Source organism: Pristiophorus japonicus, chromosome 13, assembly GCF_044704955.1.
Source record: "Pristiophorus japonicus isolate sPriJap1 chromosome 13, sPriJap1.hap1, whole genome shotgun sequence".
In the NCBI taxonomy this organism is placed as follows: domain Eukaryota; kingdom Metazoa; phylum Chordata; class Chondrichthyes; family Pristiophoridae; genus Pristiophorus; species Pristiophorus japonicus.
Window position 1 is genome coordinate 121,096,944 of NC_091989.1, and position 25,040 is coordinate 121,121,983.

Here is a 25,040-nt window from a genome sequence, read left to right on the forward strand (position 1 = left end):
ACAATAATGCAGTGGAGAATTACTTTTTGTAAGCTGGGATATGCCACACTGCTGGGGTAATGTAGAGGGAGCTTTACCCTGCATCTAATTTGAGAAAAATCTTGACTGTTTGAAGCGGACAACAGCTGGAACAAATTGAAAAAAGTGTGCTACTTCCACCATAAACAGCCTTCTCTTCAATGAGAATAAACATTAAAGTTGAAATTCCATTTCTTAGCACAACAAATGGATTAAGCAAAAGTCAGTCAGAATTGAGGCCAAAGAAAGTAATGCTGACTATTGATGATTACATGCAGTCAAGAAGCCTAGTGCTCATCTCGAAGTTTCATTATAGCAGTATAGCACAAGAACAAGTACATGCTTCAATCACAATTCACTATTTTTTGTGATCCAAGTATGCACTTGCGTCTATATTGATCTACTAGTGTCACTGTTTTTTTAAAAAAAAAAGATCTTGCACTACCCATTCAGTCCCAACCTACTAAAACCATTATAAAAATATTGAAGTGCAAGACTTCTTTCACCACCCAATCGCTGTGCTTTACTTGGGGTAAGGGGAGAGGTGGAGAAAAGAATGAAGAAATTAGAAACAAAAGTGAAGTAGGCTGAATGGGTTGCCTGTGCCCTCTAACCTCTAGCTGGGAAGCAACACGCACCATGACACATACTTGAACCTGTGATATTACAGGTAGGAGCAAAGGCACTAGATTCATTTTTCTAAATGTACAAGAATTAAATTATTTACTACTCAGATGAGGCAGTATTTTAGCTTTGTGGATGATTTTTCTGGCCCTGGCTACTGTTTTCTTGCATAGGGATATGCACAATATTCAAATTGTGTTAATATTTGCCACAAATTACAGACAAGTGAGACTGCCTTGGTCTGCTGACATATCAGCAGTTTTAGAGCAGTAATTGCCCTAATTTGTACACATTTATATTTGAAGTTTTGATGGTCGAAAATACTTACCCAGATCACTTTTTCTAGCAATAACAGTATCACAATGTGGACAGTGAAATTTAGCCACATTCTCTGTATGTTTCTGTAAAATGTGCATCTTCATTGTTCCACTTTGAGTGAAGCGAGCATGGCAGATGTAGCATTCGTAGGGCTTCTCACCTATTTTAGAAATTCACATTTTAGAATAGCCTGCTGAGCACTAAACTATGCGTGCACTTTTTGAACAGTACAACTTAAAAAAACCATTGGACAACAAAGCCTATAATCTTAAAGCAATTAGGAATGTGCCCCACAAGAGTTGCTTCAAGATTAAGATAAGCACACCAGCATTATTCAGAAATAAAAATAGCATCACCCTAGAAAATAAACAATAGTACTCTAAAATCCATATAACCACCACCTTTGTGCAGGTGCTAATAAGCTGCAAACATAGGAATCAGTTTCTGTAAACATAGAAACATAGAAAATAGGTGCAGGAGCAGGCCATTCAGCCCTTCTAGCCTGCACCGCCATTCAATGAGTTCATGGCTGAACATGAAACTTCAGTACCCACTTCCTGCTTTCACGCCATACCCCTTGATCCCCCGAGTAGTAAGGACTTTATCTAACTCCCTTTTGAATATATTTAGTGAATTGGCCTCAACTACTTCCTGTGGTAGAGAATTCCACAGGTTCACCACTCTCTGGGTGAAGAAGTTTCTCCTTATCTCGGTCCTAAATGGCTTACCCCTTATCCTTAGACTGTGACCCCTGGTTCTGGACTTCCCCAACATTGGGAACATTCTTCCTGCATCCAACCTGTCCAAACCCGTCAGAATTTTAAACGTTTCTATGAGGTCCCCTCTCACTCTTCTGAACTCCAGTGAATACAAGCCCAGTTGATCCAGTCTTTCTTGATAGGTCAGTCCCACCATCCCGGGAATCAGTCTGGTGAATCTTCGCTGCACTCCCTCAATAGCAAGTATGTCCTTCCTCAAGTTAGGAGACCAAAACTGTACACAATACTCCAATAAAGAACGTGGATGTTGCCCTCCCCCAGTTGCTTCCCAGGTATTAAGCCAGACAGATCAGAAAGGTTCAATTCCTGGTATGCCTTTTCTAAATAAACCACCCAGTGTCATCAATAACATCAATTACTGTGTAATAAAGAACTACATTTTTTTTTTAAAAAAAGGAAACAAACTCAAATAATGTTGTCGCTGATATCCATAATGCACTCTCGTCCCTGCGGTGCTCACTCTTCACAGAAGGCCTCAAGCATACTGGCGGACACCACGTGCTCCTTCTCCAGGGCTACCCAGGCATGGATCAGACCGCAGAAAAGAGCCAAGCAGTCAGAGCGACCACCCCCATGAGCCGTGTCCAACCTGTAAATGGCTACTTCAATCCCTGGTGTATGATTGTTGCTTCCTTCAATGATCTGTCTGAAATAAAGCACTAGGAAGAAAGAATGCCAGCTACGAATCCTACTGGTGATCACTAATTTGAGCGTGTGGGTATCAGGCAAAGACAGAATCTGCCTCAACTGTGGCAGCCTAGTCAATACCACTCATTGTTTAGGTTTGCACATATTCAACTGTTCACTGAATATGTATAAAGTTTTTCATTTAATATCTAATTTAATGCTTCTCTATCCTCTATCATCAATAAAAATATGGCATGCTGGCATTCAGAACCAAATACATTACTTTTACATTACTTTCCAGCCACCGGCTCCTATAGTGTAGTCACATCAAGATAAATGTATCATAATTGTTTTTAAACCACCAGTAAGGAAGACCAGTTTTATCACAGGGCTTTCCTGGCTGCTGTTGGTCTTTTGAGGCTAGTAAACACATCATGACATCACTACGCTGTACATGCATGCTGGCCAAAGTGTGAAGGGCAGCCCTGTGTATGAATGTTAAGTTTCCACAGTTCACCCAGTATGGATTCTGCTCAGCATGCCCTCCAACACTCTGGATGTGGTATATCTCAATATGGTAACTGTTGTCAAGAACGATTTTGTATAAAAATGTACAAATGTTGTGACGCTGTATTGCAACATAATAGCACCTTAATCCAACCATTTGCTTTAAATTATCTCTAAAGAAACGTTTACAATTGCAGTGCATTAGCTGCAGTGCAAACTATGTGGTATAAAATGGATTATTTGTCACCGTATAGATGCACTCATTCAAAAATACGTATCAGAGTCAATTGAAAACAACAGAGTAAGCTGTAGATTACTATACCAGAGTGGGTTCTCATATGCCTTTTCAGCTTGTAGGTGTCCCTGCTGGCATAGCTACACAGGCTACATTGGAACGGGCGTTCTCCAGTATGAGAGCGAATGTGGCGCTTTAACTTACTAACCTGTAAAATCAAATGAACGGTCAGCCTTAATGTACAGGAATTTACAGCTCAGTGTTGAAAATACTAAAATGTTTTACAACAATGTATTAGAAGTCAGTCCCAATAAGTGCCCAGTAATTGAACAATTATTTAACTCCTTTCCTACTCCGTTCTACCAATTCCTACTTCTATCTATTGACTGACTGAGCATAAATACAAACTCTTTTTAAAATGCATTATTTTTTTTAACATGGTCCTCTCTAGATAATTAACAAAAATTAAACTCAATATTGATAAGTGGTCTATCTAAGCATTTAAAATGGTTTTCAGATCAACTCAAATCCAAAAGGATTTGCTTCTAAATGTGAGACTTCGTTCATTCCACCCTACTTTTATTAAGTAGGCAGTTGCACTGCAGTTTTAAGTACCCATTAAATATTGCACATATGATGGAATGTTAGATTATGCACTTATATAATCTTCCTCATTCTTTGATACATCCTCCATGCCAATGAATGCTTTTATCCAAATGGTGGTAAAACCACAAAATAATGCCCAACCATCATGCAATCTACCCTAGTTTGCATTACCTACAAGCCATTTTTCAAGAATAACGCACTAGTTCTTTCAATTACAAGCAAAGGATTGATGCAACAAAAAGTACAACACAGAAATTTCAAGAAAGAGAGAACCACCAATGGGGATAGCAGCTCTGGATGTGCAGGCTAAACTAAAAGCAATGAATGGGAGGTCCACACTAAATTTAGTGTAACATTTTGTTTCTCATTTATTATGTACCTATAATGAATTATAGAAATGCAACACAGGAAAAAGGAGATATTTTGAAGCTAGCTTTAAACAGCACCTGTCGTGCTCCCATAATTCAAGACAATCTTTGGAATAATTTCACAAACAGCTCTATTGCAAAGAAGCCCTCAACCTACTGCCTAGAGGTTGACAAAATCTTCACCATTTCAAATGGCTTACTACCAGCTAACAAAAATAAATCGTGGTCTTCAGTCTGTCATCTATTTATTGATAGATTTGTTCAGTGAATGTTTTCCTATCAAAGAACTGATTAGATTGATAGTCAGACTTGGTTTCAGCTACACAGAAAGCTAAAGCCCTATAAAGAAAATTACACGTTCAAAGGATGAAGCATGCGGTATGCAAAATTCTATATATAATTAGCTTTAGCTCTCTATGCAAGTGTGGACCAGGGAGGCTGTGTGGTTCAAACAGCATAAGTATCAAACTGGATTGTATCCTTAGGAGAGGACAGAAAACAAATAACTCCACACCCTGCTTATACACCAAAGACAGAACAATCCGAGCAGGAAGGGAGAGTTACAAAAATGGCAAGCAACATCAAGGTCAGGATCATATTTACAAACCGAATGTCTTTGGCCTTCTTCACTACTTTCGCCTCTCCAACTCCTTCGCCATCTTAAAACGCACCACTTTGAACAAAATTTTGGTTACCCCTTCCAATTATGTCTTTCTTAGGCATGTGTTTTTTTTTTGATTATGCCTCTGTGAAGAACCTTACATGTTTTTCTATGTCAAAGGCACGACATAAATGCAAGCTGTTGTTTCAACAAAAATCAATGCAAGCTTCAAGAATTGTATCTCGTCTTTCTTCTGGGCGCTCCACAGCTTTCTGCTCTGAACATAGATTTTAGTTACTTCACAAAACAACATGTATTTATATAGTGCCATTAAAGTAATAAAACGTCCCAAGACAATTCACAGGAGCAGTAAACAAAAAAAAATTGACACCAAGCCACATAATGAGATATTAGGTCAGATAAGAGGTAGGTTTGAGGCGGAGGGGTTTAGGGAGAAACTCCTGTGCTTAGGGCCTTGGCAGCTGAAGGCATGGCCACCAATGGTGGAACGATTAAAATCGGGAATGCACGAGGCCAGAATTGGAGGAGCGCACATATCTAAGTGATGGAGGGCTGGAGTTGGAGGGGCAGGGCCCTGGAGGGATTTAAAAACAAGGTTGAGAATTTTAAAATCGAGACGTTGCTTAACCAAGAGCCAATGTAGGTCAGTGGTCACAGGGGTGATGGGTGAATAGGACTTGGTTCAAGTTAGGACACGGGCATCAGAGTTTTTTACGACATCAAGTTTACAGAGGGTGGAAGATGGGAGGCTGGACAGGAGTGCTTTAGAATAGTCAAGTCTAGAGGTAACAAAGGCAAGGATGAGGGTTTCAACAGATGAGCTGAGGCAGTGGCGGAGTCGCGCGATGTTACGGAGGTGGAAATAGGCAGACGTAGTAATGTATGGTCGGAAGCTTATCAGGGTCAAATACCACACCCAGGTCTGGTTCAGCCTCAGACAGTTGCCAGGAAGAGGGCTGGAGTCGTGGCTAGAGAATGGAGTTTGTGGCAAGGACTGAAGACAATAGCTTCGGTCTTCCCAATATCGAGTTGGAAAAAATTATTATTCACCTAGTACTGGATGTCGGATAAACGGTGTGATAATTTAGAGAGACAGTGGATGGATCGAGAGAGGTGATGGTGGTGGTGAGGTAGAACTGGGTATCGTCAGCATAAATGTGGAAACAGACAGACAATGATTTCTCAGATGATATCGCTGAGGGGCAGTATGTAGATGGGAGATAGGAGGGGGCCAAGGATAGATCCTTGAGGGACACCAGAGGTTACAATGCAGGAGCGGGAAGAGAAGCTGTTGCAGGTGATTCTCTGGCTAAGATTAGATAGATAAGAATGGAACCAGGCAAGTGCAGTCCCATCCAGCCTGATGACAGTGGAGAGGCATTAGAGAAGGATGGAGTGTCAAAGGCTGCAGATAGGTCAAGAAGGGATGGTTTACCAGTCACATAGGATGTAATTTGCGACTTCAATGAGCTGTTTCGGTACTGTGGCGGGGACAGAAACCTGATGGGGGATTTTGGAGAAGACAGCAAGCTGAAGAGGAAAGGAAGGTTGGAGATAGGGTGGTAGTTTGCAAGAACAGAGGGTCAAGGGTTGGTTTTTTTTGAGAAGGGTGATGACAGATTTGAAGGAGAGGGGGTCAGTACCCGAGGCGAACAGTTAACAGTATCAGCTAACATAGGGGCCGTGAAGGGAAGTTGGAGGGGGCGGGGGGTCAGCAGTTTAGTGGGAAGAGAGTCGAGGGACTTCAGATAAACATTTCATTTTCTTCACAAAAGTCTGTGATTGTAATGGGGCAAAGGGTGCATCAGCAGTGGGGGCTGCAAACAAGTTCATATTTTGGATAGAAATCCTTAGCCAAAGTACAGCGCTATGAGGCGGGGGTAAAGAGTGTTATGGACGAGTACTTTATCTCTCCTTACGACTGACAGATCCAAAAAGTGTTTTGATTGCAGCATCAGTTTTTAGTATCAAATCTGTTGGAATTACAAACTTGTTTTTCCTCATTTTCTTGAGCTTTCCTTTGCATGAATCTCTCCCAGGAGTTTTCCATCTCACACTATTTTCACTTCTTTTGTCCTTTTAATTCCTGCATTTTTTCCACTCTCATTCGTCAGTTACATCTTCCTAACTGATCTACATTGGCTTCTGTTCTCCAAGCACTTCCAAAATTTCTCCTTAACCATGCCCATTCCCATCTCTACCCCAGTGTGACAATCCCATCCCCAAACTCTCCATTCGTCTGACACCCACCTCATGCATCCCATTCCACCTTTGCCGTAACCACCGCTGGTCCTGGTTTCAGCCACCTAAACGACACACTCGGTAATTTCCTCCCTAAATCATCCTACTCCTGCAAGATCCCAGCAAAATCAGGCGAGATTTATAAAGGCAGTCAATCTGGTGGAGGAATTTACTCTCTATTGGCCAAGTGCTGACCAATGCTGTTGGACAGTATTCAGGTAGCGTGCAGTCTTCTTAGATAAGGTGTTGATCAAAGCTCCATAATTTATGGAGAGTGCAATGTGGGAGGCTGGCCATGAAAGCATTGGAACAGGGTTTCAGCAGATGAGCTGAGGCGGGGTGAAGATTGGCAATGTTATGGAGGCGGTCCTGGTAATGGAGAAGATATGGAGTCAGCTCACAAGGAAGCAATATATGTACCCCACAATACAATTATGTGCCCCTACACTAACCTTTCCAAACCAAAAGGAATCGAATCAGAATTTCTTGCGGATATCAAATGCCAGATTTTAATTGAACATTCCAATTAATCTACCTCAATAATAAATTCAACTTAAAGCTGAGTTTGCTACCACTTCCTAAAGCTAATATAGGTCCCACGTTTCGGGCCGCGCCTAAACCGACGCAGCCCTAACCTGGACGCAAGTTTTTCGCGCTCGAAAATGCGCCAAAAAAAACTCCGATATTCTCCGGCTCCTCGCAGGTCTTCAACAGCTTGGCGCGGCGCGCACAGAACAGCGGGGGGCGGAGCCAGACACTCGCGCCGATTCTACAAGCAGTGGGGGGCGGGCCTAATTTAAATAAGGCAACGTCGTGCCGGCAACCCTGCGCATGCGTGTTGGAGTGTGCAGTGTGCGCCACGCGCAGTGGGAAATAAACATTAGCACTCGGCCATTTTTAAAGGGACTAGAGGAAAAGTGAAGATTTGTCTCGTGGACTCCTGGAAAGGCTTGTGATTTAATTTTAGTGATTTTTTTGTTTGTGAAGGAGTGCTTTTAGCAGCACTGTTGAATAAATCACTTTCTGAAATCAGTGAGTGCAGCTCGAAGGCTGCTTGATTGCTGTGTCTTTGGCTGCCGTCCAGTCACTGACAATGCCCCTATCCCGTGGCCAAATGGCCTCAGTCCCCCTCACAGCTCGAAGGCTGCTTGATTGGTGTCTTCGGCTGCCATCGAGCCACTGACGCCGCCCCTATCGCATGGCCGAATGGCCTTAGTCCCCTTCGCAGCTCGAAGGCTGCTTGCTGTATCTTCGGCTGCCGTCCAGCCACTGATGGAAGGAAGGCCTGCCTGAAGCACCGCAGCTCGAAGGCTGCTTGCTGCCGTTGTTGGGCTGCCGTCGAGACACTGACGCCACTCCTGTCTCCAACATGGAAGGCCTGCCTGAAGCACCGCAGCTCGAAGGCTGCTGCTGCTTCACACAGGTAGGAACATGGACTATTTAATCGTTGCTTTGTTTATAAATGTTTATTCAGGTTGGATCTTTATTTGTATAAGTATGACTGTTGAATGATTGTAGAATTTAATTACTTCCCTTACACTGCTCCCCCTCCCTCGTTCCCTATGCCTAATTTGTAACCTACGCCTGATTTGTAAAGTGTAGGCAAGGTTTTTTTGAGCATACAAAAATCTTCACTTACTCCATTCTAAGTTAGTTTGGAGTAAGTTTTCACTGCCTAAACTTCGAAAACAGGCGTAAGTGGCCGGACACGCCCCCTTTTGAAAAAGAATTCTGTTCCAAAGTGAAACTGTTCTAACTGACTAGAACTGGAGTAAACTAAATGCCGAGAATTGCAATTTCTAAGATACTCCATTCTAAACCAATTGTTCCAAAAAAAACAGGAGCAACTCAGGCCGAAACTTGGACCCATAGTCTATTACTTCAATATTTCACTTCTTACCTCCACACTAGCATAGTCACACATAGAGCACTTGAATGGCTTCTCATGGGTATGTTTGTAACGACGATGCCTCACCAACTCCCCACTGGTCACAAATGCCATGTCACAATCAGGACACTTATGTGGTTTAGTACCTATAAAGAGATTCAAGTTTTAGGAACATTCAAGTTATTAATTACATATCGCTTTAAATAAAGTTACGGTTTACCAGCCAGAACATTTTTACCAACTAAACTCATTTAAATTGACCAGTGATTTGAAAAGTAAGTCTAGAGATCTGTCTACCAACAGTAATTTCACACTTGCAGTTGCACTTTTAGTGCAATGGCAATTATTGACTCCAATTTGTATTGACGACATTATTTGGAAGAAAAACTTGAACAATGAGCAAAATTTAAACTACTAAGGAAGAATCAACCAGCAAGTGTGAAAATAAAGAAGTTGCTTGTCGTGGGAGATTTTGTCCACTTTGAATGAAAAGAAGTGTTCTGTTGAATTAGGTTCAGCCAGATCCCTTTTTGTTTTACCCCAGATGGATAACAGCACAAGGATGGGAGTGAATGCCAGTGAAGACAACACCAAGCCAGCAGTGGGCCTGAAGATTTTTGTGGGGCATTCCTTTTCTCTTCCATGCCATAGAGCACACTAAGCAACAATTTCTTCCATTGCTTTACATCCAGATGATAATGGTCAGAGCTGTTTCCGTAACAAAACTGCTTTTATGTGAATAGGTTGTTAGCCTAAATCACAAATCCCTACCAGGAAAATCGGCTAAATGCGACGTGGGCCACCACTCCACTCCTATTGGGCACGAGTATCCCGCTAGATGTCAATCCAGTATTCAGAGATTAGAATTCTAGTCTGTGCTCGCGGGGCTGTCTAGAGTTGTGCCCAAACCCATAATCCTCTGACTCAGAGGCAAGAACATAGCACTGAACCAAGGTTCCTTGTGCCTCCTGACTCCACAAAAATCATTTTATAAATTTACCCTTTCATAGAAGGCACCAGCATCTCAAGAACCAACAGTTAGGCTTCAATGTCTAGTGAAAGTGGGTTCAGCATGCAACAACTGTGCTCCACTCATTTCTCCAAAATTGCAAAAGAGATCCTACAACAGGTGTAGAATTTCGTCTGCAACTCGTCCATTTTTCAAATGAGAAACATAGGATTAGCAATTGAAAAACTCCTCCTTCATTGCTTCTATAATTACGATAATTTGGAGGATAGATATATGTTGGGTGTCCATTGGGCTGAAGGTCCCATAGTATTTAATGGTCATCTCCTTTCTTGGGCCAAATGATTGTGCCCATCAAAATACGACTTATCATTCAAATTTTATAACTTTCACCCATCAATAAACAAGAATTTGCTAACTGCTAATGAAAGACATGGATGTCCAATAATTGGAAAAGAACCTAATTTATGTACCACCCGTGTAACTACCTTTCAAGACAGAATTTCATTCAGGGATTCTGCTTTAAATCATCTGAAATCTTCAAAACAAAAAACTTAGAAAATTAAGAATAGTACTAACACATCTCCTAATATCTGGATTATTTGGGGGAACAACATGGGGAAAGGGAGAGAGTGAGAATTTAAAGTGCACTGTTAAGTCAGCCATCTTGCCTTTTATGAGCATTAACCATTTAAGTCAATACCTTAACATTTCTTGGAATCTTGACAAAATGTACATGGTGGAGTAGCGTTTGAATTGCAGGCAGCTGTTATAGCTAGTCCGCAATGTCCTGCCATTCTCCTATCACAATTAAGATTTGGAATCAACACATAATATCGTGCCTTTTAAATATATAAATACCAACTAAAGTTGATGTTAATGTGTTCCCATGAGACAATAACAGACTGTTCTATAGATAGAAGAAATTCAACTCATTTCGTGTCAACCAGAGGAGATAGGACTGGCGACAGGAACATCAGACATGGCTGCCAAATATGGTGCGGGGGTGGGGCCTGGGGAAGTGGTGGTATAACAATTGTAATTCACTCACCAGTTGTCATACAAATACACTCAGAACAATAGGTTCTGGTTATAGTGAAGATAATAGTTTTCAGATGATTTTTTTTCCCCCCATTTTGTTAAGAATTATTAATTCATACCATGCACACAATTGCAATCTTTTGATTAAGCAACAAAATGCAAGAGAAAATTCTGGTTGATGAGATCTGGGGTGCAGGTTTTGTGTTAGTGAAAATATAAAGAGGATGGGAACCCTAAAAAATGTCCTTGGATGAATTGTGTTTGAGTGGACCGGAGCCATTCGATACTTTTCCACTCCCCTTCACGCCGTCCCTCCCCCCCCAATCTCTCTATCCCTCCCTGGCTGCTCTCTCCTATCATCATGCCTCCTTTCATGTCTTCTCTCATTTTCTCTGCCTTCCAAAATCCCTACCCCAATCCCTTATTACTCTTCAAACTTCCTACACTCCCACTGCCATCCCAGGCTGGACTTCCTTAGATAAGCCTACAGCTTCCCTCTGTGTCACTCTTGGCATCATATGATGGGTCCATCGAGGCATTACAAGCAGCAACCCTAACTGTCCCATCCTCCTCTCGCCAACCTTCCTGCCCAGCACATCCACTGGGGGGCTAATCTTGTCAATCTCCTCCCCATCTCTCTCTCTTTCTCTCTTGTCTTCTCTTCTCCTCTCCTCTTCCCCCCCCCCCACGCGAATGCTGGCAGTGGAGCAGCCATCGCCGACCCTCTCCGCATCTCCCTTCAGAACGCCCGCTCTCTTACAAACGAGGCCCTTGCCATCCATGAGCTTATCATGGATGATTGCATCGACATCATGGCCCTGACGGAAACTTGGTTGAGGGGTGATGACACCGTGCCCTTAAATGAAGCCTCCCTGCCTTCCACCAATTGCCCTGCTCAGACCGCCGTGGTATCAGCCATGTTAGTCTTGTATCATTCTATAGCCAATCTTCAAAAGTGGTATAACATCTCACTAGGCCTTGACTAAAGTTTTTTTTTTCAGCCTTGGCTCAGTGGTTGCCTCAGAGTCAGAATGTTCAAGCCGAACTCCTAGACTTAGCACAATCTCGGCTGACACTCCAGCTCAGCAAAGCAAGTGCTGTACTGTCTGATGTGCTGTTTTTCAGAGCTGGAAAGTCTCGTGGTGACCTGGCCAATATATATTCTTCAACTAACTTCATAAACAGTTTAATTGGTCATTTATATCAATGCTGTTTGTGAGACCATGTTGCGTGCAAATTGGTTACCATGTCTGCCAATATTACACTTCCAAAGTACTTCAGTGGCTGTGAAGTGTGTTGAAAAGTCTCAAGGTCATGAAAGGCACTACAGAAATGCACATTATTTCCTAAAATGTGAACAAATAAAAAAGTGGACAAAAAATGATATAATCTATATGAAAAATATTTTTAACTGCTGACACTTCCTTGAGAACACATCGAATTGTCACAATTTGAGTAATGCTTGTGTGTCAACATTTCAATGTCAATATTCATCATGAGCATCTCCCATTTGCCTGTGTCACCATTGGCTGTTACAACAGGCCTCCATCCATTAGGTGGCATTGTGTCAGCTCCTGTTTGTCTCAACAGCAATGTTCCCTTGAAGTTGCGCAGCGCCCTGGAGCTCCCGCGCAGCTGGCTTTTAAATAGAGAAATTGCGCGTGCATGGAATTTTAAATGGATTGCCCAGCAACCCCCCCCCAAAAAATGAGAGGGAACATTGCTCAACAGTTTAGGGTTTTACAACCCACACCTCAATTTCCTTTGTCCTGCTGCAGCAGCTTCTTTTAAACTTAATGCATTCTTAATTTTTACAACCATTTTTAGAAATTTTAATTTTATTAAAAATTAGCACAACTAGAAAAGAGGAGTAATGTCCTTCAAGGAAACCTACGCGCTCTTTATTTACACACCAACAGTGGAGCTAATTTTCATTCCTCTGCCAGGCAGATATTTGGTAGTAGCATGCTGAAAATCACATGCAAAACTTACTACCCCATTCCCACAGACCCGAGCCACCACCATTTGGTGGGGCCTTTCATATATTCGGCCCAGGCGCCCACTTCATTAGCCCTTGCAGATCGGGGTCCTATGACATACATAGAAACCAGATCCAATTTTGGGCAGAGTGCACTCTGCATAAACCTAGTTTGTGTAAATAGAGTAGTGGCTGCAAAAAATGGAAATGGCAAATATTCTTGTGATTTTTGTGGAGTCAGGAGAATCTTGAGTGCACCTTCTAGCCCTACAGAAATTGTCTTGACCATTGCATCTTTCCCTACTGCCCAACAGAATTCTGCTGGCTTAGTTCTCTGGAGTAGCTGCTGGATTTCTCACCCCCAATTGGTGAACTGCCTGCCCACACTCCAAAAGCTGGTGAAGCTCGCTGACAATATGTTAATGAGGCCCGACCACAAAAATTGGTTCTGGGCAGGCAGCAGGCATGCTCTGCCCACACAAGCTGAAAATTGCCCCCCATTATGCATCTCAGGTGAGGTTTCAGTTTCTGCCTGTGCGTGGAAAAAAGTATAAATGTTGATTAGTACCAAATAAAATTAGTTTGAATGGATTAGGCTTCTGAGTTAAGAATTACAGGTAATCTTTAGCTACTGTACAAAAAATAAATGTAAGAATTTATTATTTTGAATTTTTTTTTAATCCTTATATTCACTGCTGGAAACCTTAAATATTGTGCTCAGAACACACTAAATAGTACTTTGACAACTCAACTTTTAATATCCTGACATGGTACACATACTCAATTGAAGCAGTTTTTTTTGTTACCTGTGTGCGTGTTGAGGTGGTTTCTCAGCAACGTAACTGTTCGAAAAGCTCTCCCACAAAGGTGACACTTATGTGGCCGCTCATCAGTGTGGCTTTTCATGTGACGGTCTAGGTTAGAACGTCGGGGACAAGTATAGCTGCACAATTCACACTGGAATGTCTTCTTTACTCCTAAAATATCAAACATAATTACGAGAACTGAAACTTAATTTTGTAATAAGCATTACTGTGACCCATGAAACAGAAAATTGCTACACACATACAAAAAATACTATTTAAAAATACTTCATAACTAACTAATATCCAAGCTCCCCCCCACCCCCAGGCACCAATTTACTGTTCAAGAGGGAGCGTAGGAAACCTGCTGCTTTGTATCTGGCCGTGTACACTCAAGATACCTTGCCCCCTCATTCCCTCATCCCTCTATATAGAAGAGAGACCAAATGCTGCCTGGTATCTCTGCAAAAGCTTGCCGAAATTGGAAACACACCATATGAAATCCACACCAAGTTTAAAAACAGTATTTACTCAATTATTTTTATCACCACGACCAGGCTTAGTTTCTGAATTGACATTGCTTTCATTTATGATTCACAAATTGGGCCACTGTATATGATTATAGGTATCAGATTAAAAGGCATGTTAGTAATGGGAAATATGTAAAGAGGTTCCATGTGGAGGCAAGAGGATTGAAATTAATGAAATTTTACAGCAGACAGGAAGTTCTACTTTTAAGTAGTTTGCCAAAGACAACTTAGTGGAAATTAATTTTTTTTTAAATGGTTAACCACTATTAAAAATAAAGTAGGTAGTAAATTATATTATAAAAGGATTCCTGTAAACTGCCTCCTGCCTGTTCCAGCATAATTCAAAATAATTTCAGCTTGGTAATACAAAATTAATCACAGGAGTATCAGCCATGTTAGTCTTGTATCCTTTTATTGCCAACACTATTATACAATCTAACACCTAATCACGTATCCCAAGTGATTCACATTTTCTACACGACTATCTCTTGCAGTAAACCAAAGTGTCAGTGGATAATAGCAAATGAGCACAGAACTACATATTGCAACATATGGTTCAAACATATGGCAATGATCAATAAGGCCGTAATATCTTCTATTTGTAATTTGTTACTCAACAAGTAGGACAGAACTTTTTATAGCACGTTAAACTTAAACAACTGTATATTTTCCTAATGCACAGTAGAAACCAATACAAAGAGAAATTTGCAAAAGTAGGGATCAATAACATTCTCACAGAAAACAAGAATGCGAAAATCCTATTGTGACCCATCCCTCCCTCAAGTTATGAAATATGATTACATGTGTACTGGAAGTTAGTTACAAGAACATTGAGAACAAGCACTCATTTCCAGCTCTCTCCATCAAAATATTTAACAGTTTAAAAGACCTGGATCTATTATTTATTGTTGGTGACATTAGCAAACATTTAACAGTTCAGCTGCTATTCTGCCAGAGGCATTAGCCCATTACCTGCATTAAAATAGTGAACAGAGGAACATTGTGCGCTCATCTGCTATTACCAGAATAATTTCCAGCTTTGTTAAGGTTCACTGAAATTCTGATCTTGGTAGCACTACGGTAGAGGCAAAGTTGCCAGGAGCATCACCCCTGGGCTGCGCTCCTATCTTTGGTGGAGGTCTGAGAGCAAGTCACCCTATTTGACTGGCATAGCCTAAAACACTGAAAATAAAAGGGATTTCCCACCTACATCCGTTTCAAAACCCACCCAAACAAATATTTTGGATTATGTACTCAACTGTTCAATTATAATTTAATACTTGGACAATGCAGGAGACGCAACTTTGTGGTTTTTGTGTAAATGCACTAATGACATTATCTAATGCATTCTGGTAAAAATGTGGTGGGAAATTTGGACTTGAAAACTTCAAGCTTTAGCACATTACTGTATTATACTTATTTTTGCTAGGGTTTAAAAAAAAAACCATAGCACAGCATGGTAATTGCATCATCCCATCACAATTCTTAACAGATGCAGGGAAAGTGATCTCTCACTCCCTTTTCTCCCCACAAATGAAAATTTCAGTATAATATTCTGGATTTTTCCTAGTTTTATCAATTGGCACTAGACATTGTTAACAAGCAGGCCATATTTATGTCAGGTTTTGTTCCTGGAAACACAATAAATTGGTGTACGAACAATAGAATTGCCATTTTCTGACTCCTAGATCTGAACTGGTCACCAGACCACCAGAGGTGAATGATATTTATTCAGCACAATATTCAACTACGCCATTGGTATGTCCCCAGGCATGTACTATCGACAGTCTGGAAATGGTAGGAATTGATCTTGAGGGCCTGTTTTGGGGGAGGGGTGGGGGGGGGGAGGAAAGAAAGAGAAAAAGAGAGAAAGAGACTTGAGGCAGAAAGTAACCTGTAGAGTTTATTTGGAGGGAAGATGATTTGCATAAAAAGAGATATTTAAATATAAAACTTATGCCCATAGTTCAACTTAAGTACTGTATAGCTTTAAAAGATCTTATGCTACTATTCAGACCCTGCTCTATGCTACTTCTGCCAATCTCAGCTGCAGCATCAAGTGACTGCATAACAATTCACCTCAATGAAAGATGTGCATTAATACAGTGTTTTATCGTGTCTCAGAAATATCGTAAAGCACCTCACATATAATGAATTACTTTGCAACAAAGTGAGTTACGTAGGCAAATATACTTGGGATATGAGAGATGGGGGGGGGGGGGAGAAAAAGAAAAACCAGCTGCCATGTGCAGTCTGCTCACTATCTAAAAAACTCCCCACCTGTAAACATTACCGACTCATCCACAGCCACATTATCTGACTCAGTCACCATGGCAACTGACATTTAAGTAGAAAACAGTCAATTATAATGCAGCATTTTGTTGCAAAGCTTCACAGCTTATGAATGAGGACCATATCATTTGAAGTTCACTTCAGCAACTGACACGTGTCAGCGGAGGCCAAGTCAAGACTGGTCTCATGTCTGATGGCTCCAATGGTCAATCAGCCAACACTTAATGTACAGGTTAGCACAAGATTGGCCACTTTGACAACACAGCAGTCTTGAAAAAGAAACACTACCAAAACATGAATTACTGCTTTCAGGAAAAATGGGATGTCGCTGGAGGCCTGGGGGAGGGGGGGGGGGAAAGAAGGAAGAAAAGATGGGATGGAAATGAGAGAGGGGATTCAATTCACTATCCGGTGACCTAGTTATGCAGAGAACAGGACAAAAAAAAAAGTACCCATTAAAGCTTAATTCATTTTAATCATCTGCACTTTGCCACCTATGACTTTCAAATCTACATATTAATTTGGAGTACAAAACTGTAGTGTTACTATACCTTTCTTTTTAATCTTCATTGGTTTTGGAGGCTTCATGGTACCAACTGCCTTCTCCACATTAACTTCTGAAAGCAAACCCTCCTGTTGCTCCTCTTCAAAATCGTATACAGACAAGTCAACATCTTTGGAATCATCCACTTTGTAGCGCAGTTTGTTCTTTTTCTTTTTGACCTTTTTGATTGGTGGCTGATAATCAGGATCTTTCTGCCAAGTGGCAGAAGCATCCTCATCCTCCCGCACTTCTATTGCCCCATCTTCTACAGTCTCCACTTCACCATTGGCGCCTACTTTCACAACCTGAAAACCTTCTGGTAGGGGAAGGGTGTGACAGATTACAGGATCCCCTTCCTGAAGTCCATCTTTGGGAACTTCATTATCATAATTCCCTTGCAGTTCATCAATGCTACTTTGAGCTACCTGCACTAACTGCAATTCCCCAAGGTTTATTGGCTGCTCTTCCATGTTCACCACTTGCAGTGTAATAATTTGTGTGTCGTCTACAGTATCTGACTCATGAGCTGCACCCTCCATTGGTTGCTTCATTTGTAGTAGGGTAGATTCCAACGGCTGCATCATCACCACCTGCATGTTGCTGTTTATGTCTTGTACTACCTCAGCACCATCTGGCTCTTTTTGCTGCCCATCACAATCTTCTGGATGCCCACCTTCTCGTCTTCTTTGATAGGTTTTGTGCTCTTTGACCTTCGTAAACATTTCCGAGTCATCCACAGCCACATTATCCGACTCCGTTGCCATGGTAACTGCAATTTAAGCAGAACAGTTAACTATAATACAGAATTTTGTCATCAAGTTTTATAGCTTACGAAAGAGGACCATATCAGTTAAAGTTCACTTTAGCAACTGAAAGTACCCAGATATCGTTCCACCTGTGGATGCTACCAAATAGAAGCTTCTTGCCTGCTTTTCAAATTATTCAATAAAACAGCATTGAAGAAAAAGCCATTTACCCGCAGCCAGAAAATTTTCTTGGATGTTTAATTCATCTATTAGGAGTAATGCTTAGAATAATTAGTAGAAACAATAGTGGCATAATACAAGTATTCGTAGTAACAGTACTCTCCTTTTTCCCTTCAGTGAAAGGAAGACTGGGAAGAGAACTACAATGGGGAGAACAGATGTTTGGCAAGGTGCCATCTTAATAGGAACCATAACTGACGAGAGCATAGAAAAGGAGGGAGAAAAGTTAGAAATGGGACAATTTTGTTTTAAAACCATAACTAACCAAGAAAAAACATTGTTTTTTTATTTGAACTACAGGTACGCAATTTCAGGACAGCAAAAATCTTATACAATAACAGATCACACTATAGCCCATGTAGCTGGATTAGATACAAAGCCTGGGATTAATAAAAATTGCAGTAGATATTTGGTAAGTTTTTCTTAATAATTAATGTGCAATCATAGAACAATACAGTCGAGCTATTCAATTAGTCCCACTCCCTTGCTCTTCCCCCATAGCCCTGTAATTTTATTCCCCTTCAAGTATTTATCCAATTCACTTTTAAATGTTTATAGGTACTGTCAAATCTGCTTCCACCTTTCTTTCAGGCAGTGCATTCAAAATCACAATTCACGTGTAAAAAAAAAAGTTTCCTATCACCTCCGGTTCTTTTGCCAGTCCCCTTAAATCGGAGTCCTCTGGTTACTGACCCTTCTGCCACTGGAAACAGTTTCTCCTTATTTATTCCATCAAAACCCTTCATGATTTTGAACACCATCTCTACAGCTTTATCATCCTTCCTAAAGTATGGTGCCTAAAATGTAATACTCTAGCTGAGGCCTAACCAGTGTTTTATAAAGGTTTAGCACAACTTCCTTGCATTTGTACTTTATTCCTCTATTAATAAAGCCAGTGAGCCAATTTGCTTTTTAAAGCAGCCTTCTCAACTTGTTCTGCCACCTTCAAAGATTTGTGTACATACACCCCCATATATCTCTCTTCCTGTACCCCCATTAAAATTGCAGAAATTGCTTGTCCTCATTCTTCCTACCAAAATCTATCACTTCACATTTCTCTGGTAAATTTCATCATCATAGGCAGTCCCTCAAAATCGAGGAAGACTTACTTCCACTCCAAAAGTGAGTTCTCAGGTGACCCAACAGTCCAATACGGGAATTACAGTCTCTGTCGCAGGTGGGACAGACAGTCATTGGAGGAAAGGGTGGGTGGGGAGTCTGGTTTGCCGCATGTCCCTTCTGCTGCCTGCGCCTGTTTTCTGCATGCTCTCGGCGCCAAGACTCGATGTGCTCAGCACCCTCCCGGATGTTCTTCCTCCACTTGGGGCGGTCTTCAGCCAGGGACTCCCAGGTGTCGGTGGGGATTGTTGCACTTTATCAGGGAGGCTTTGTGGGTGTCCTTGAAATGTTTCCTCTGCCCACCTGGGGCTCACTTGCCATGTAGGAGTTGAGAGTAGAACGCTTGCTTTGGGAGTCTCGTGTCTGGCATGCAGACAATGTGGCCTGCCCAGCGGAGTTGATCAAGTGTGGTCTTTGCTTCAATGCTGGGGATTATGGCCTGGTCGAGGACGCCAACGTTGGTGCATCTGTCCTCCCAGGGGATTTGTAGGATCTTGCGGAGACATCATTGGTGGTATTTCTCCAACGACCTAGTGTCTACTGTACATGGCCCATGTCTCTGAGCCATTACTACAGTGCTGTAGACCATGAGCTTGGTGGCAGATTTGAGGGCCTGGTCTTCAAACATTCTTTTTCTCAGACGCCCAAAGGCTGCACTGAAGGCGGTGTTGAATCTCGTCGTCAATGTCTGCTCTGGTTGATGAGACACTCCAGAGGTATGGGAAATGTTCCACGCTGTCCAGGGCCGAGCCGTGGATCTTGATGACTCGGGGGGGGGGGGGGGGGGGGGCAGTTCTGTGTGGCGAGGACAGGCTGGTGGAGGACCTTTGTCACAAATGTTTAGCATAAGGCCTATGCTTTCATGCGCCTCAGTAAATATGTTGACTATGACTTGGAGTTCAGCCTCTATGTGCGCAGATGCAGGCATTTTCCATGTACTGTAGCTCGACGACATACGTTAGGGTGGTCTTGGACCTGGCCTGGAGACGACGAAGGTTGAACAGGTTCCCACTGGTTCTGCAGTTTAGTTCCACTCCAGCGGGGAGCTTGTTGACCGTGAGGTGGAGCATGGCAGCGAGGAAGATTGAGAAGAGGGTTGGGGCGATGCGCAGCCCCATTTGACCCCAGTCAAGACGTGGATTGGGTCTGTAATGGATCAGTTGGTAAGGATCACAGCCTGCATGTCGTCGTGGAGCAGGCGGAGGATGGTGACAAACCTTTGGGGGCATCCGAAATGGAGGGCGACGCTCCATAGACCCTCACGGTTGACAGTGTCAAAGGCCTTTTTAAGGTTGAATACCAACAAACTGTTCACCACTTCTCTGCTTTCTGTCCCTTAGCCATTTTTATATTCCTGCTGCCACAGTCCCTTTAATCCCACGGCCTTTACATTTTGTGAAGTCTATTATGTGGTACTTTGTCAAGCATCTTTTTAAAGTCCATATACACAAGATAAACCCTCTCCATTACTTCAAACTCTATCAAGTTAGTCAAATACTATTTACCTTCAATAAATCTGTTCTTACTTTCATTTAATAATTTTGTCCTGGATTATCATCTCCACTGACAATAGGCTGACATATAGTTGCCAGGTTTATCCCTCTTCCCACCCCACTCTTTTTAAAAAAAAAAAAAACAGGGGTGTTACATCTGCAATCCTCCAGTCCTCTGGAACCACCCTCAAAGAGGATTGCAAGATTGTGGCCAGAGCTCCCGCAATTGCCATCTGGACCAGATTACTTTTCTACTTTTTTGAGGAACGTCAACCTTTTAAGTAACCCCCTCTTTAGCTATTTTATCCCATCCAATTATCATTACTGCCTCCTCCTTTACTGCTACATTTAAAACATCCTATTTTTAAAAAATTTGTTCATGGGCTCTGGGCATCGCTGGCAAGGCCAGCATTTATTGCCCATCTCTACTTGTCCTTGACAAGATAGTGGTGAGCCACCTTCTTGAACCACTGCAGTCTGTTAGGGAGGGAGTTCAAGGGTTTTGAATCAGCGATGAAGGAATGGCAATATACTTCCAGGTCAGGATGGTGTGTGACTAGGAGGGGGAACGTGGAGGTGGTGGCATTCCCATGCGCTACTGCCCTTGTCCTTCTAGGTGGTAGAGGTCGTGGGTTTGGGAGGTGCTGCCAAAGAAGTATTGACGTGGGTAGAGAATTGGTTGGCAGACAGGAAGCAGAGAGTAGGGATAAATGGGTCCTTCTCAGATGCAGTATAATGTGGATAAATGTGAGGTTATCCACTTTGGGGGCAAAAACATGAAGGCAAAATATCTGATTAGGAAACGGGGAGGTGCAACGAGACCTGGGTGTCATGGTACATCAGTCAACGAAAGTTGGCATGCAGGTACAGCAGGCAGTGAAGGTGGCAAATGGTATGTTGGCCTTCATTGCTAGGGGATTTGAGTATAGGAACAGAGGAGGTCTTACTGCTGTTGTACAGGGCCTTGGTGAGGCCTCACCTGGAATATTGTGTTCAGTTTTGGTCTCCTAATCTGAGGAAGGACGTTCTTGCTATTGAGGGAGTGCAGCGAAGGTTCACCAGATATATTCCCGGGATGATGGGACTGACATGAGGAGAGACTGGATCGACTGGGCCTGTATTCACTGGAGTTAAGAAGAATGAGGGGATCTCATAGAAACATATATAAAATTCTGACGGGACTGGACAGGTTAGAAGCAGGAAGAATGTTCCCGATGTTGGGGAAGTCCAGAACCAGGGGTCACAGTCTAAGGATAAGGGGTAAGCCATTTAGGCGAGATGAGGAGAAACTTCGTTACTCAGAGTTAACAACCTGTGGAATTCTCTACCGCAGAATTGTTGAAGCCAGTTTGTTAGATATGGCCCTGGCAGCTAAAGGGATCAAGGGGTATGGAAAGAAAACAGGAAAGGGGTACTGAGGTGAATGATCAGCCATGATCTTATTGAATGGTGGTGCAGGCTCGAAGGGCCGAATGGCCTATTCCTGCACCTATTTTCTAGGTTTCTTATGTACACACTGCAGTCACGGTGCACCAGTGGTTGAGGTAGTGAATGTTTAAGGTGATGGATTGAGTGCCAATCCAGCAGGCTGCTTTGTCCTGGATGGTGTCGAGCTTCGAGTGTTGTTAGAGCTGCACTCAGCCAGGCAAGTGGAGAGTATTCCATCACACTCCTGACTTGTGCCTCGTCTTTGAGGAGTCAGGAGGTGAGACACTCGCCGTAGAATACCCAGCCTGACCTGCTCTTGATGCCACAGTATGTATGTGGCTGGTCCAGTTTCTGGCCAATGGTGACCTCCAGGATGTTGATGGTGGGGGATTCGGTGATGGCAATGCTATTAAATGACATTGATGGTTAGACTCTCGCTTGTTGGAGATAGTCATTGTCTGGCACAAATGTTACTTGCCACTTATCTGCCCAAGCCTGAATGTCGTCCAGGTCTTGTTGCATGCAGGTATAGGCTGCTCCATTATCTGAGGAGTTGCGAATGGCACTGAAGACTGTGCAGCCATCAGCGAACATCCCTACTTCTGATGGCGGGAAGGTCATTGATGAAGCAGCTGATGATGATTGAGCCTAGGACACTGCCCCGAGAAACTCCTGCAGCGATGTCCTGGGGCTGTGATGATTGACCGCCAACAACCACAACCATATTCCTTTGTGCTACGCATGACTCCAGCCAGTGAAGTTTCCCCCCCCGCACCCCCGTTTCTCATTGACTTCAGTTTTACTCAGCCTCATTGATGCCACACTCAGTCAAAAGCTGCCTTAATGTCAAGGGCAGTTACTCTCACCTCTGGAATTCAGCTTTTTTTACCATGTTTGGACCAAGACTGTAATGAGGTCTGGAGCAGTGTCCTGGCAGAACCCAAACTGGACATCGGTAAGCAGGTTATGGGTGAGCAAGTGTCGTTTGATAGCACTGTCGATAACACCTTCCATTGTTTTACTAATGAGGCGGTAATTGGCCAGATTGGATTTGTCCTATGTGTGGACAGGACATACCTGGGCAGTTCTCCACTTCGTCAGATAGATGGCTGTATTTTAGCTGTACTGGAACAGCTTGGCTCAAGTTGCGGTTAGTTCTAGAGCACAAATCTTCAGCACGACAGTCAGGTCCCATAGGCTTTTACTATTTCCAGTGCGCTCACCTGTTCTTGATATCACGTGGAGTGAATCGAAGTGGCTGACGACTGGATTCTGCGATGGTGGGACACGATAGAGATCATCCACTTGGCACTTCCGGCTGAAGATAGTTGCAAACATTTCAGCCTTGTCTTTTGCACTCACGTGCTGGGCTCCGCCACCATGGAGGATGGGGATATTCATGGAGCCTCCTCCTCCTGCTAGTTGTTTAATGGTCAACCACCATTCACGACTGGGTGTGGCAGGAGTTCAGAGTGGGATTGCTTAGCCCTGTCTCTGGCATGCTGCTTCTGCTTTTTAGCATACATGTTGCAGCTTCCCCAGGTTGGCACCTCATTTTTAGGTACGCTTGGGTGCTGCTCCTGGCATGCTTTTCTACATTCTTACACTGAACCAGGGTTGGTTCCCTAGTTTGATGGCAATGGTAGAGTGAGGGATATGCAAGGCCATGAGGTTACAGATTGTGGTGGACTACAATTCTGCTGCTGCTGATGGCCCACATCCCCAGTTTTGAGCTGCTAGGTCTGTTCTGAATCCCATTTAGCATGGTGGTAGTGCCACACAATATAATGGAGGGTGTCCTCAGTGTGAAGATGGGACTTAGTCTCCACAATGACTGTGCGGCGATCACTGTTACCAATGCAGTCATGGACAGATGCATCTGTGACAGGTAGATCGGTGAGGACGAGTTCAAGTAGGCTTTTCCTTCGTGTCGGTTCTCTCACCACCAAGCACAGGTCCAGTCTTGCAGCTATGACCTTCAGGACACGGCCAACTCGGTCAGTAGTTGTGCTACCGAGCCACTCTTGGTGATGGACAATGCCTCAGTGCTTCTTCCAAGTGGAGGAGTACTATTTAATCAGCTGAGAGAGGGCTGTGTGTGGTAATCAGCAGGAGGCTTGCTAGGCCATTTCAGAGGGCAGTTAATAGTCAACAGATTTCCTTCCTTAAACCAGATGGGTTTTTACGACAATCCGATAGTTTCATGGTCACAATTACTGAAACTCGCTTTTTATTCCAGATTTATTTAGTTAACTGACTTTAAACGCCCCAGCTGCCGTGATGGGATTTGAAATCATGCCTCTGGATCATTAATCCAGGCCTCTGGATTAATAGTCCAGTAACATTGCCACTATGCTACCTTTCCAGTCTTCTCTAGTGAAGACAGATGCAAAGTACTCATTTAGTACCTCAACAATGCCAGCTGTTTCACAAGATCGCCTTTTGCGTCCCTAATCGGCGCCATGGTTCCTTCGAATACCCTTTTACTATGTGTGTTTATAAAAGACTTTTGGGTTCCCTTTTATGTTAACCCCTAATCTATCCTCATACTCTTTCTTTGCCATTCATTCCTTTTTTCAATCTCCTCTGTATTTTCTATATTCAGCTTGGTTTTCTACTGTATTATGAAACTTACATTTGCCATAAGCCTCCTTTTTACATCTCATTTTAACCTCTATATCTTTAGTCATTTAGGGTGCTCTCGCTTTAGAGGCCCATTCTTTCCCCCTCATACCTGAACCATCTCCTCTTTGAAGGCATCCCCTTGTTCAATTGCTGTTTTGCTTACCAATTTGGATTCCAATCCACCTCGGTCAGATCCCTTTACAAATCTCTGAAGTTAGCCCCCCTCCTGTTAATAACATACACACTTTAATTTTCAAATTTACACAGGTTGGTCAAATTCAAAAGACACGAGCTGCTTAAAATTACAAAATTTCTATCCCCAGAGATTAGGCAAAAAATGCAATAATACTTGCAACTTTGAAGCTCCTCACCAAATGGAAAGTGTTATATAATGATCATAA

General features: G+C 42.7%; 1 protein-coding gene across 4 annotated transcripts in view; it reads right to left on the minus strand.

The window, feature by feature from the left end:
* Positions 1-25,040, minus strand: part of ctcf (CCCTC-binding factor (zinc finger protein)) — a 47,983-nt gene that overhangs the window by 16,308 nt on the left and 6,635 nt on the right. For all 4 annotated transcript variants that reach the window (XM_070897964.1, XM_070897965.1, XM_070897962.1 and 1 more), the window contains exons 2-6: positions 16,996-17,757; positions 13,626-13,796; positions 8,846-8,979; positions 3,196-3,316; positions 971-1,120 (exon numbers count right to left, since the gene is read on the minus strand). In XM_070897964.1, the coding sequence (XP_070754065.1) occupies positions 971-1,120; positions 3,196-3,316; positions 8,846-8,979; positions 13,626-13,796; positions 16,996-17,752 (1,333 nt within the window). In that variant the 5' untranslated portion in view covers positions 17,753-17,757. The remainder of the gene's footprint in view (positions 1-970; positions 1,121-3,195; positions 3,317-8,845; positions 8,980-13,625; positions 13,797-16,995; positions 17,758-25,040) is intronic.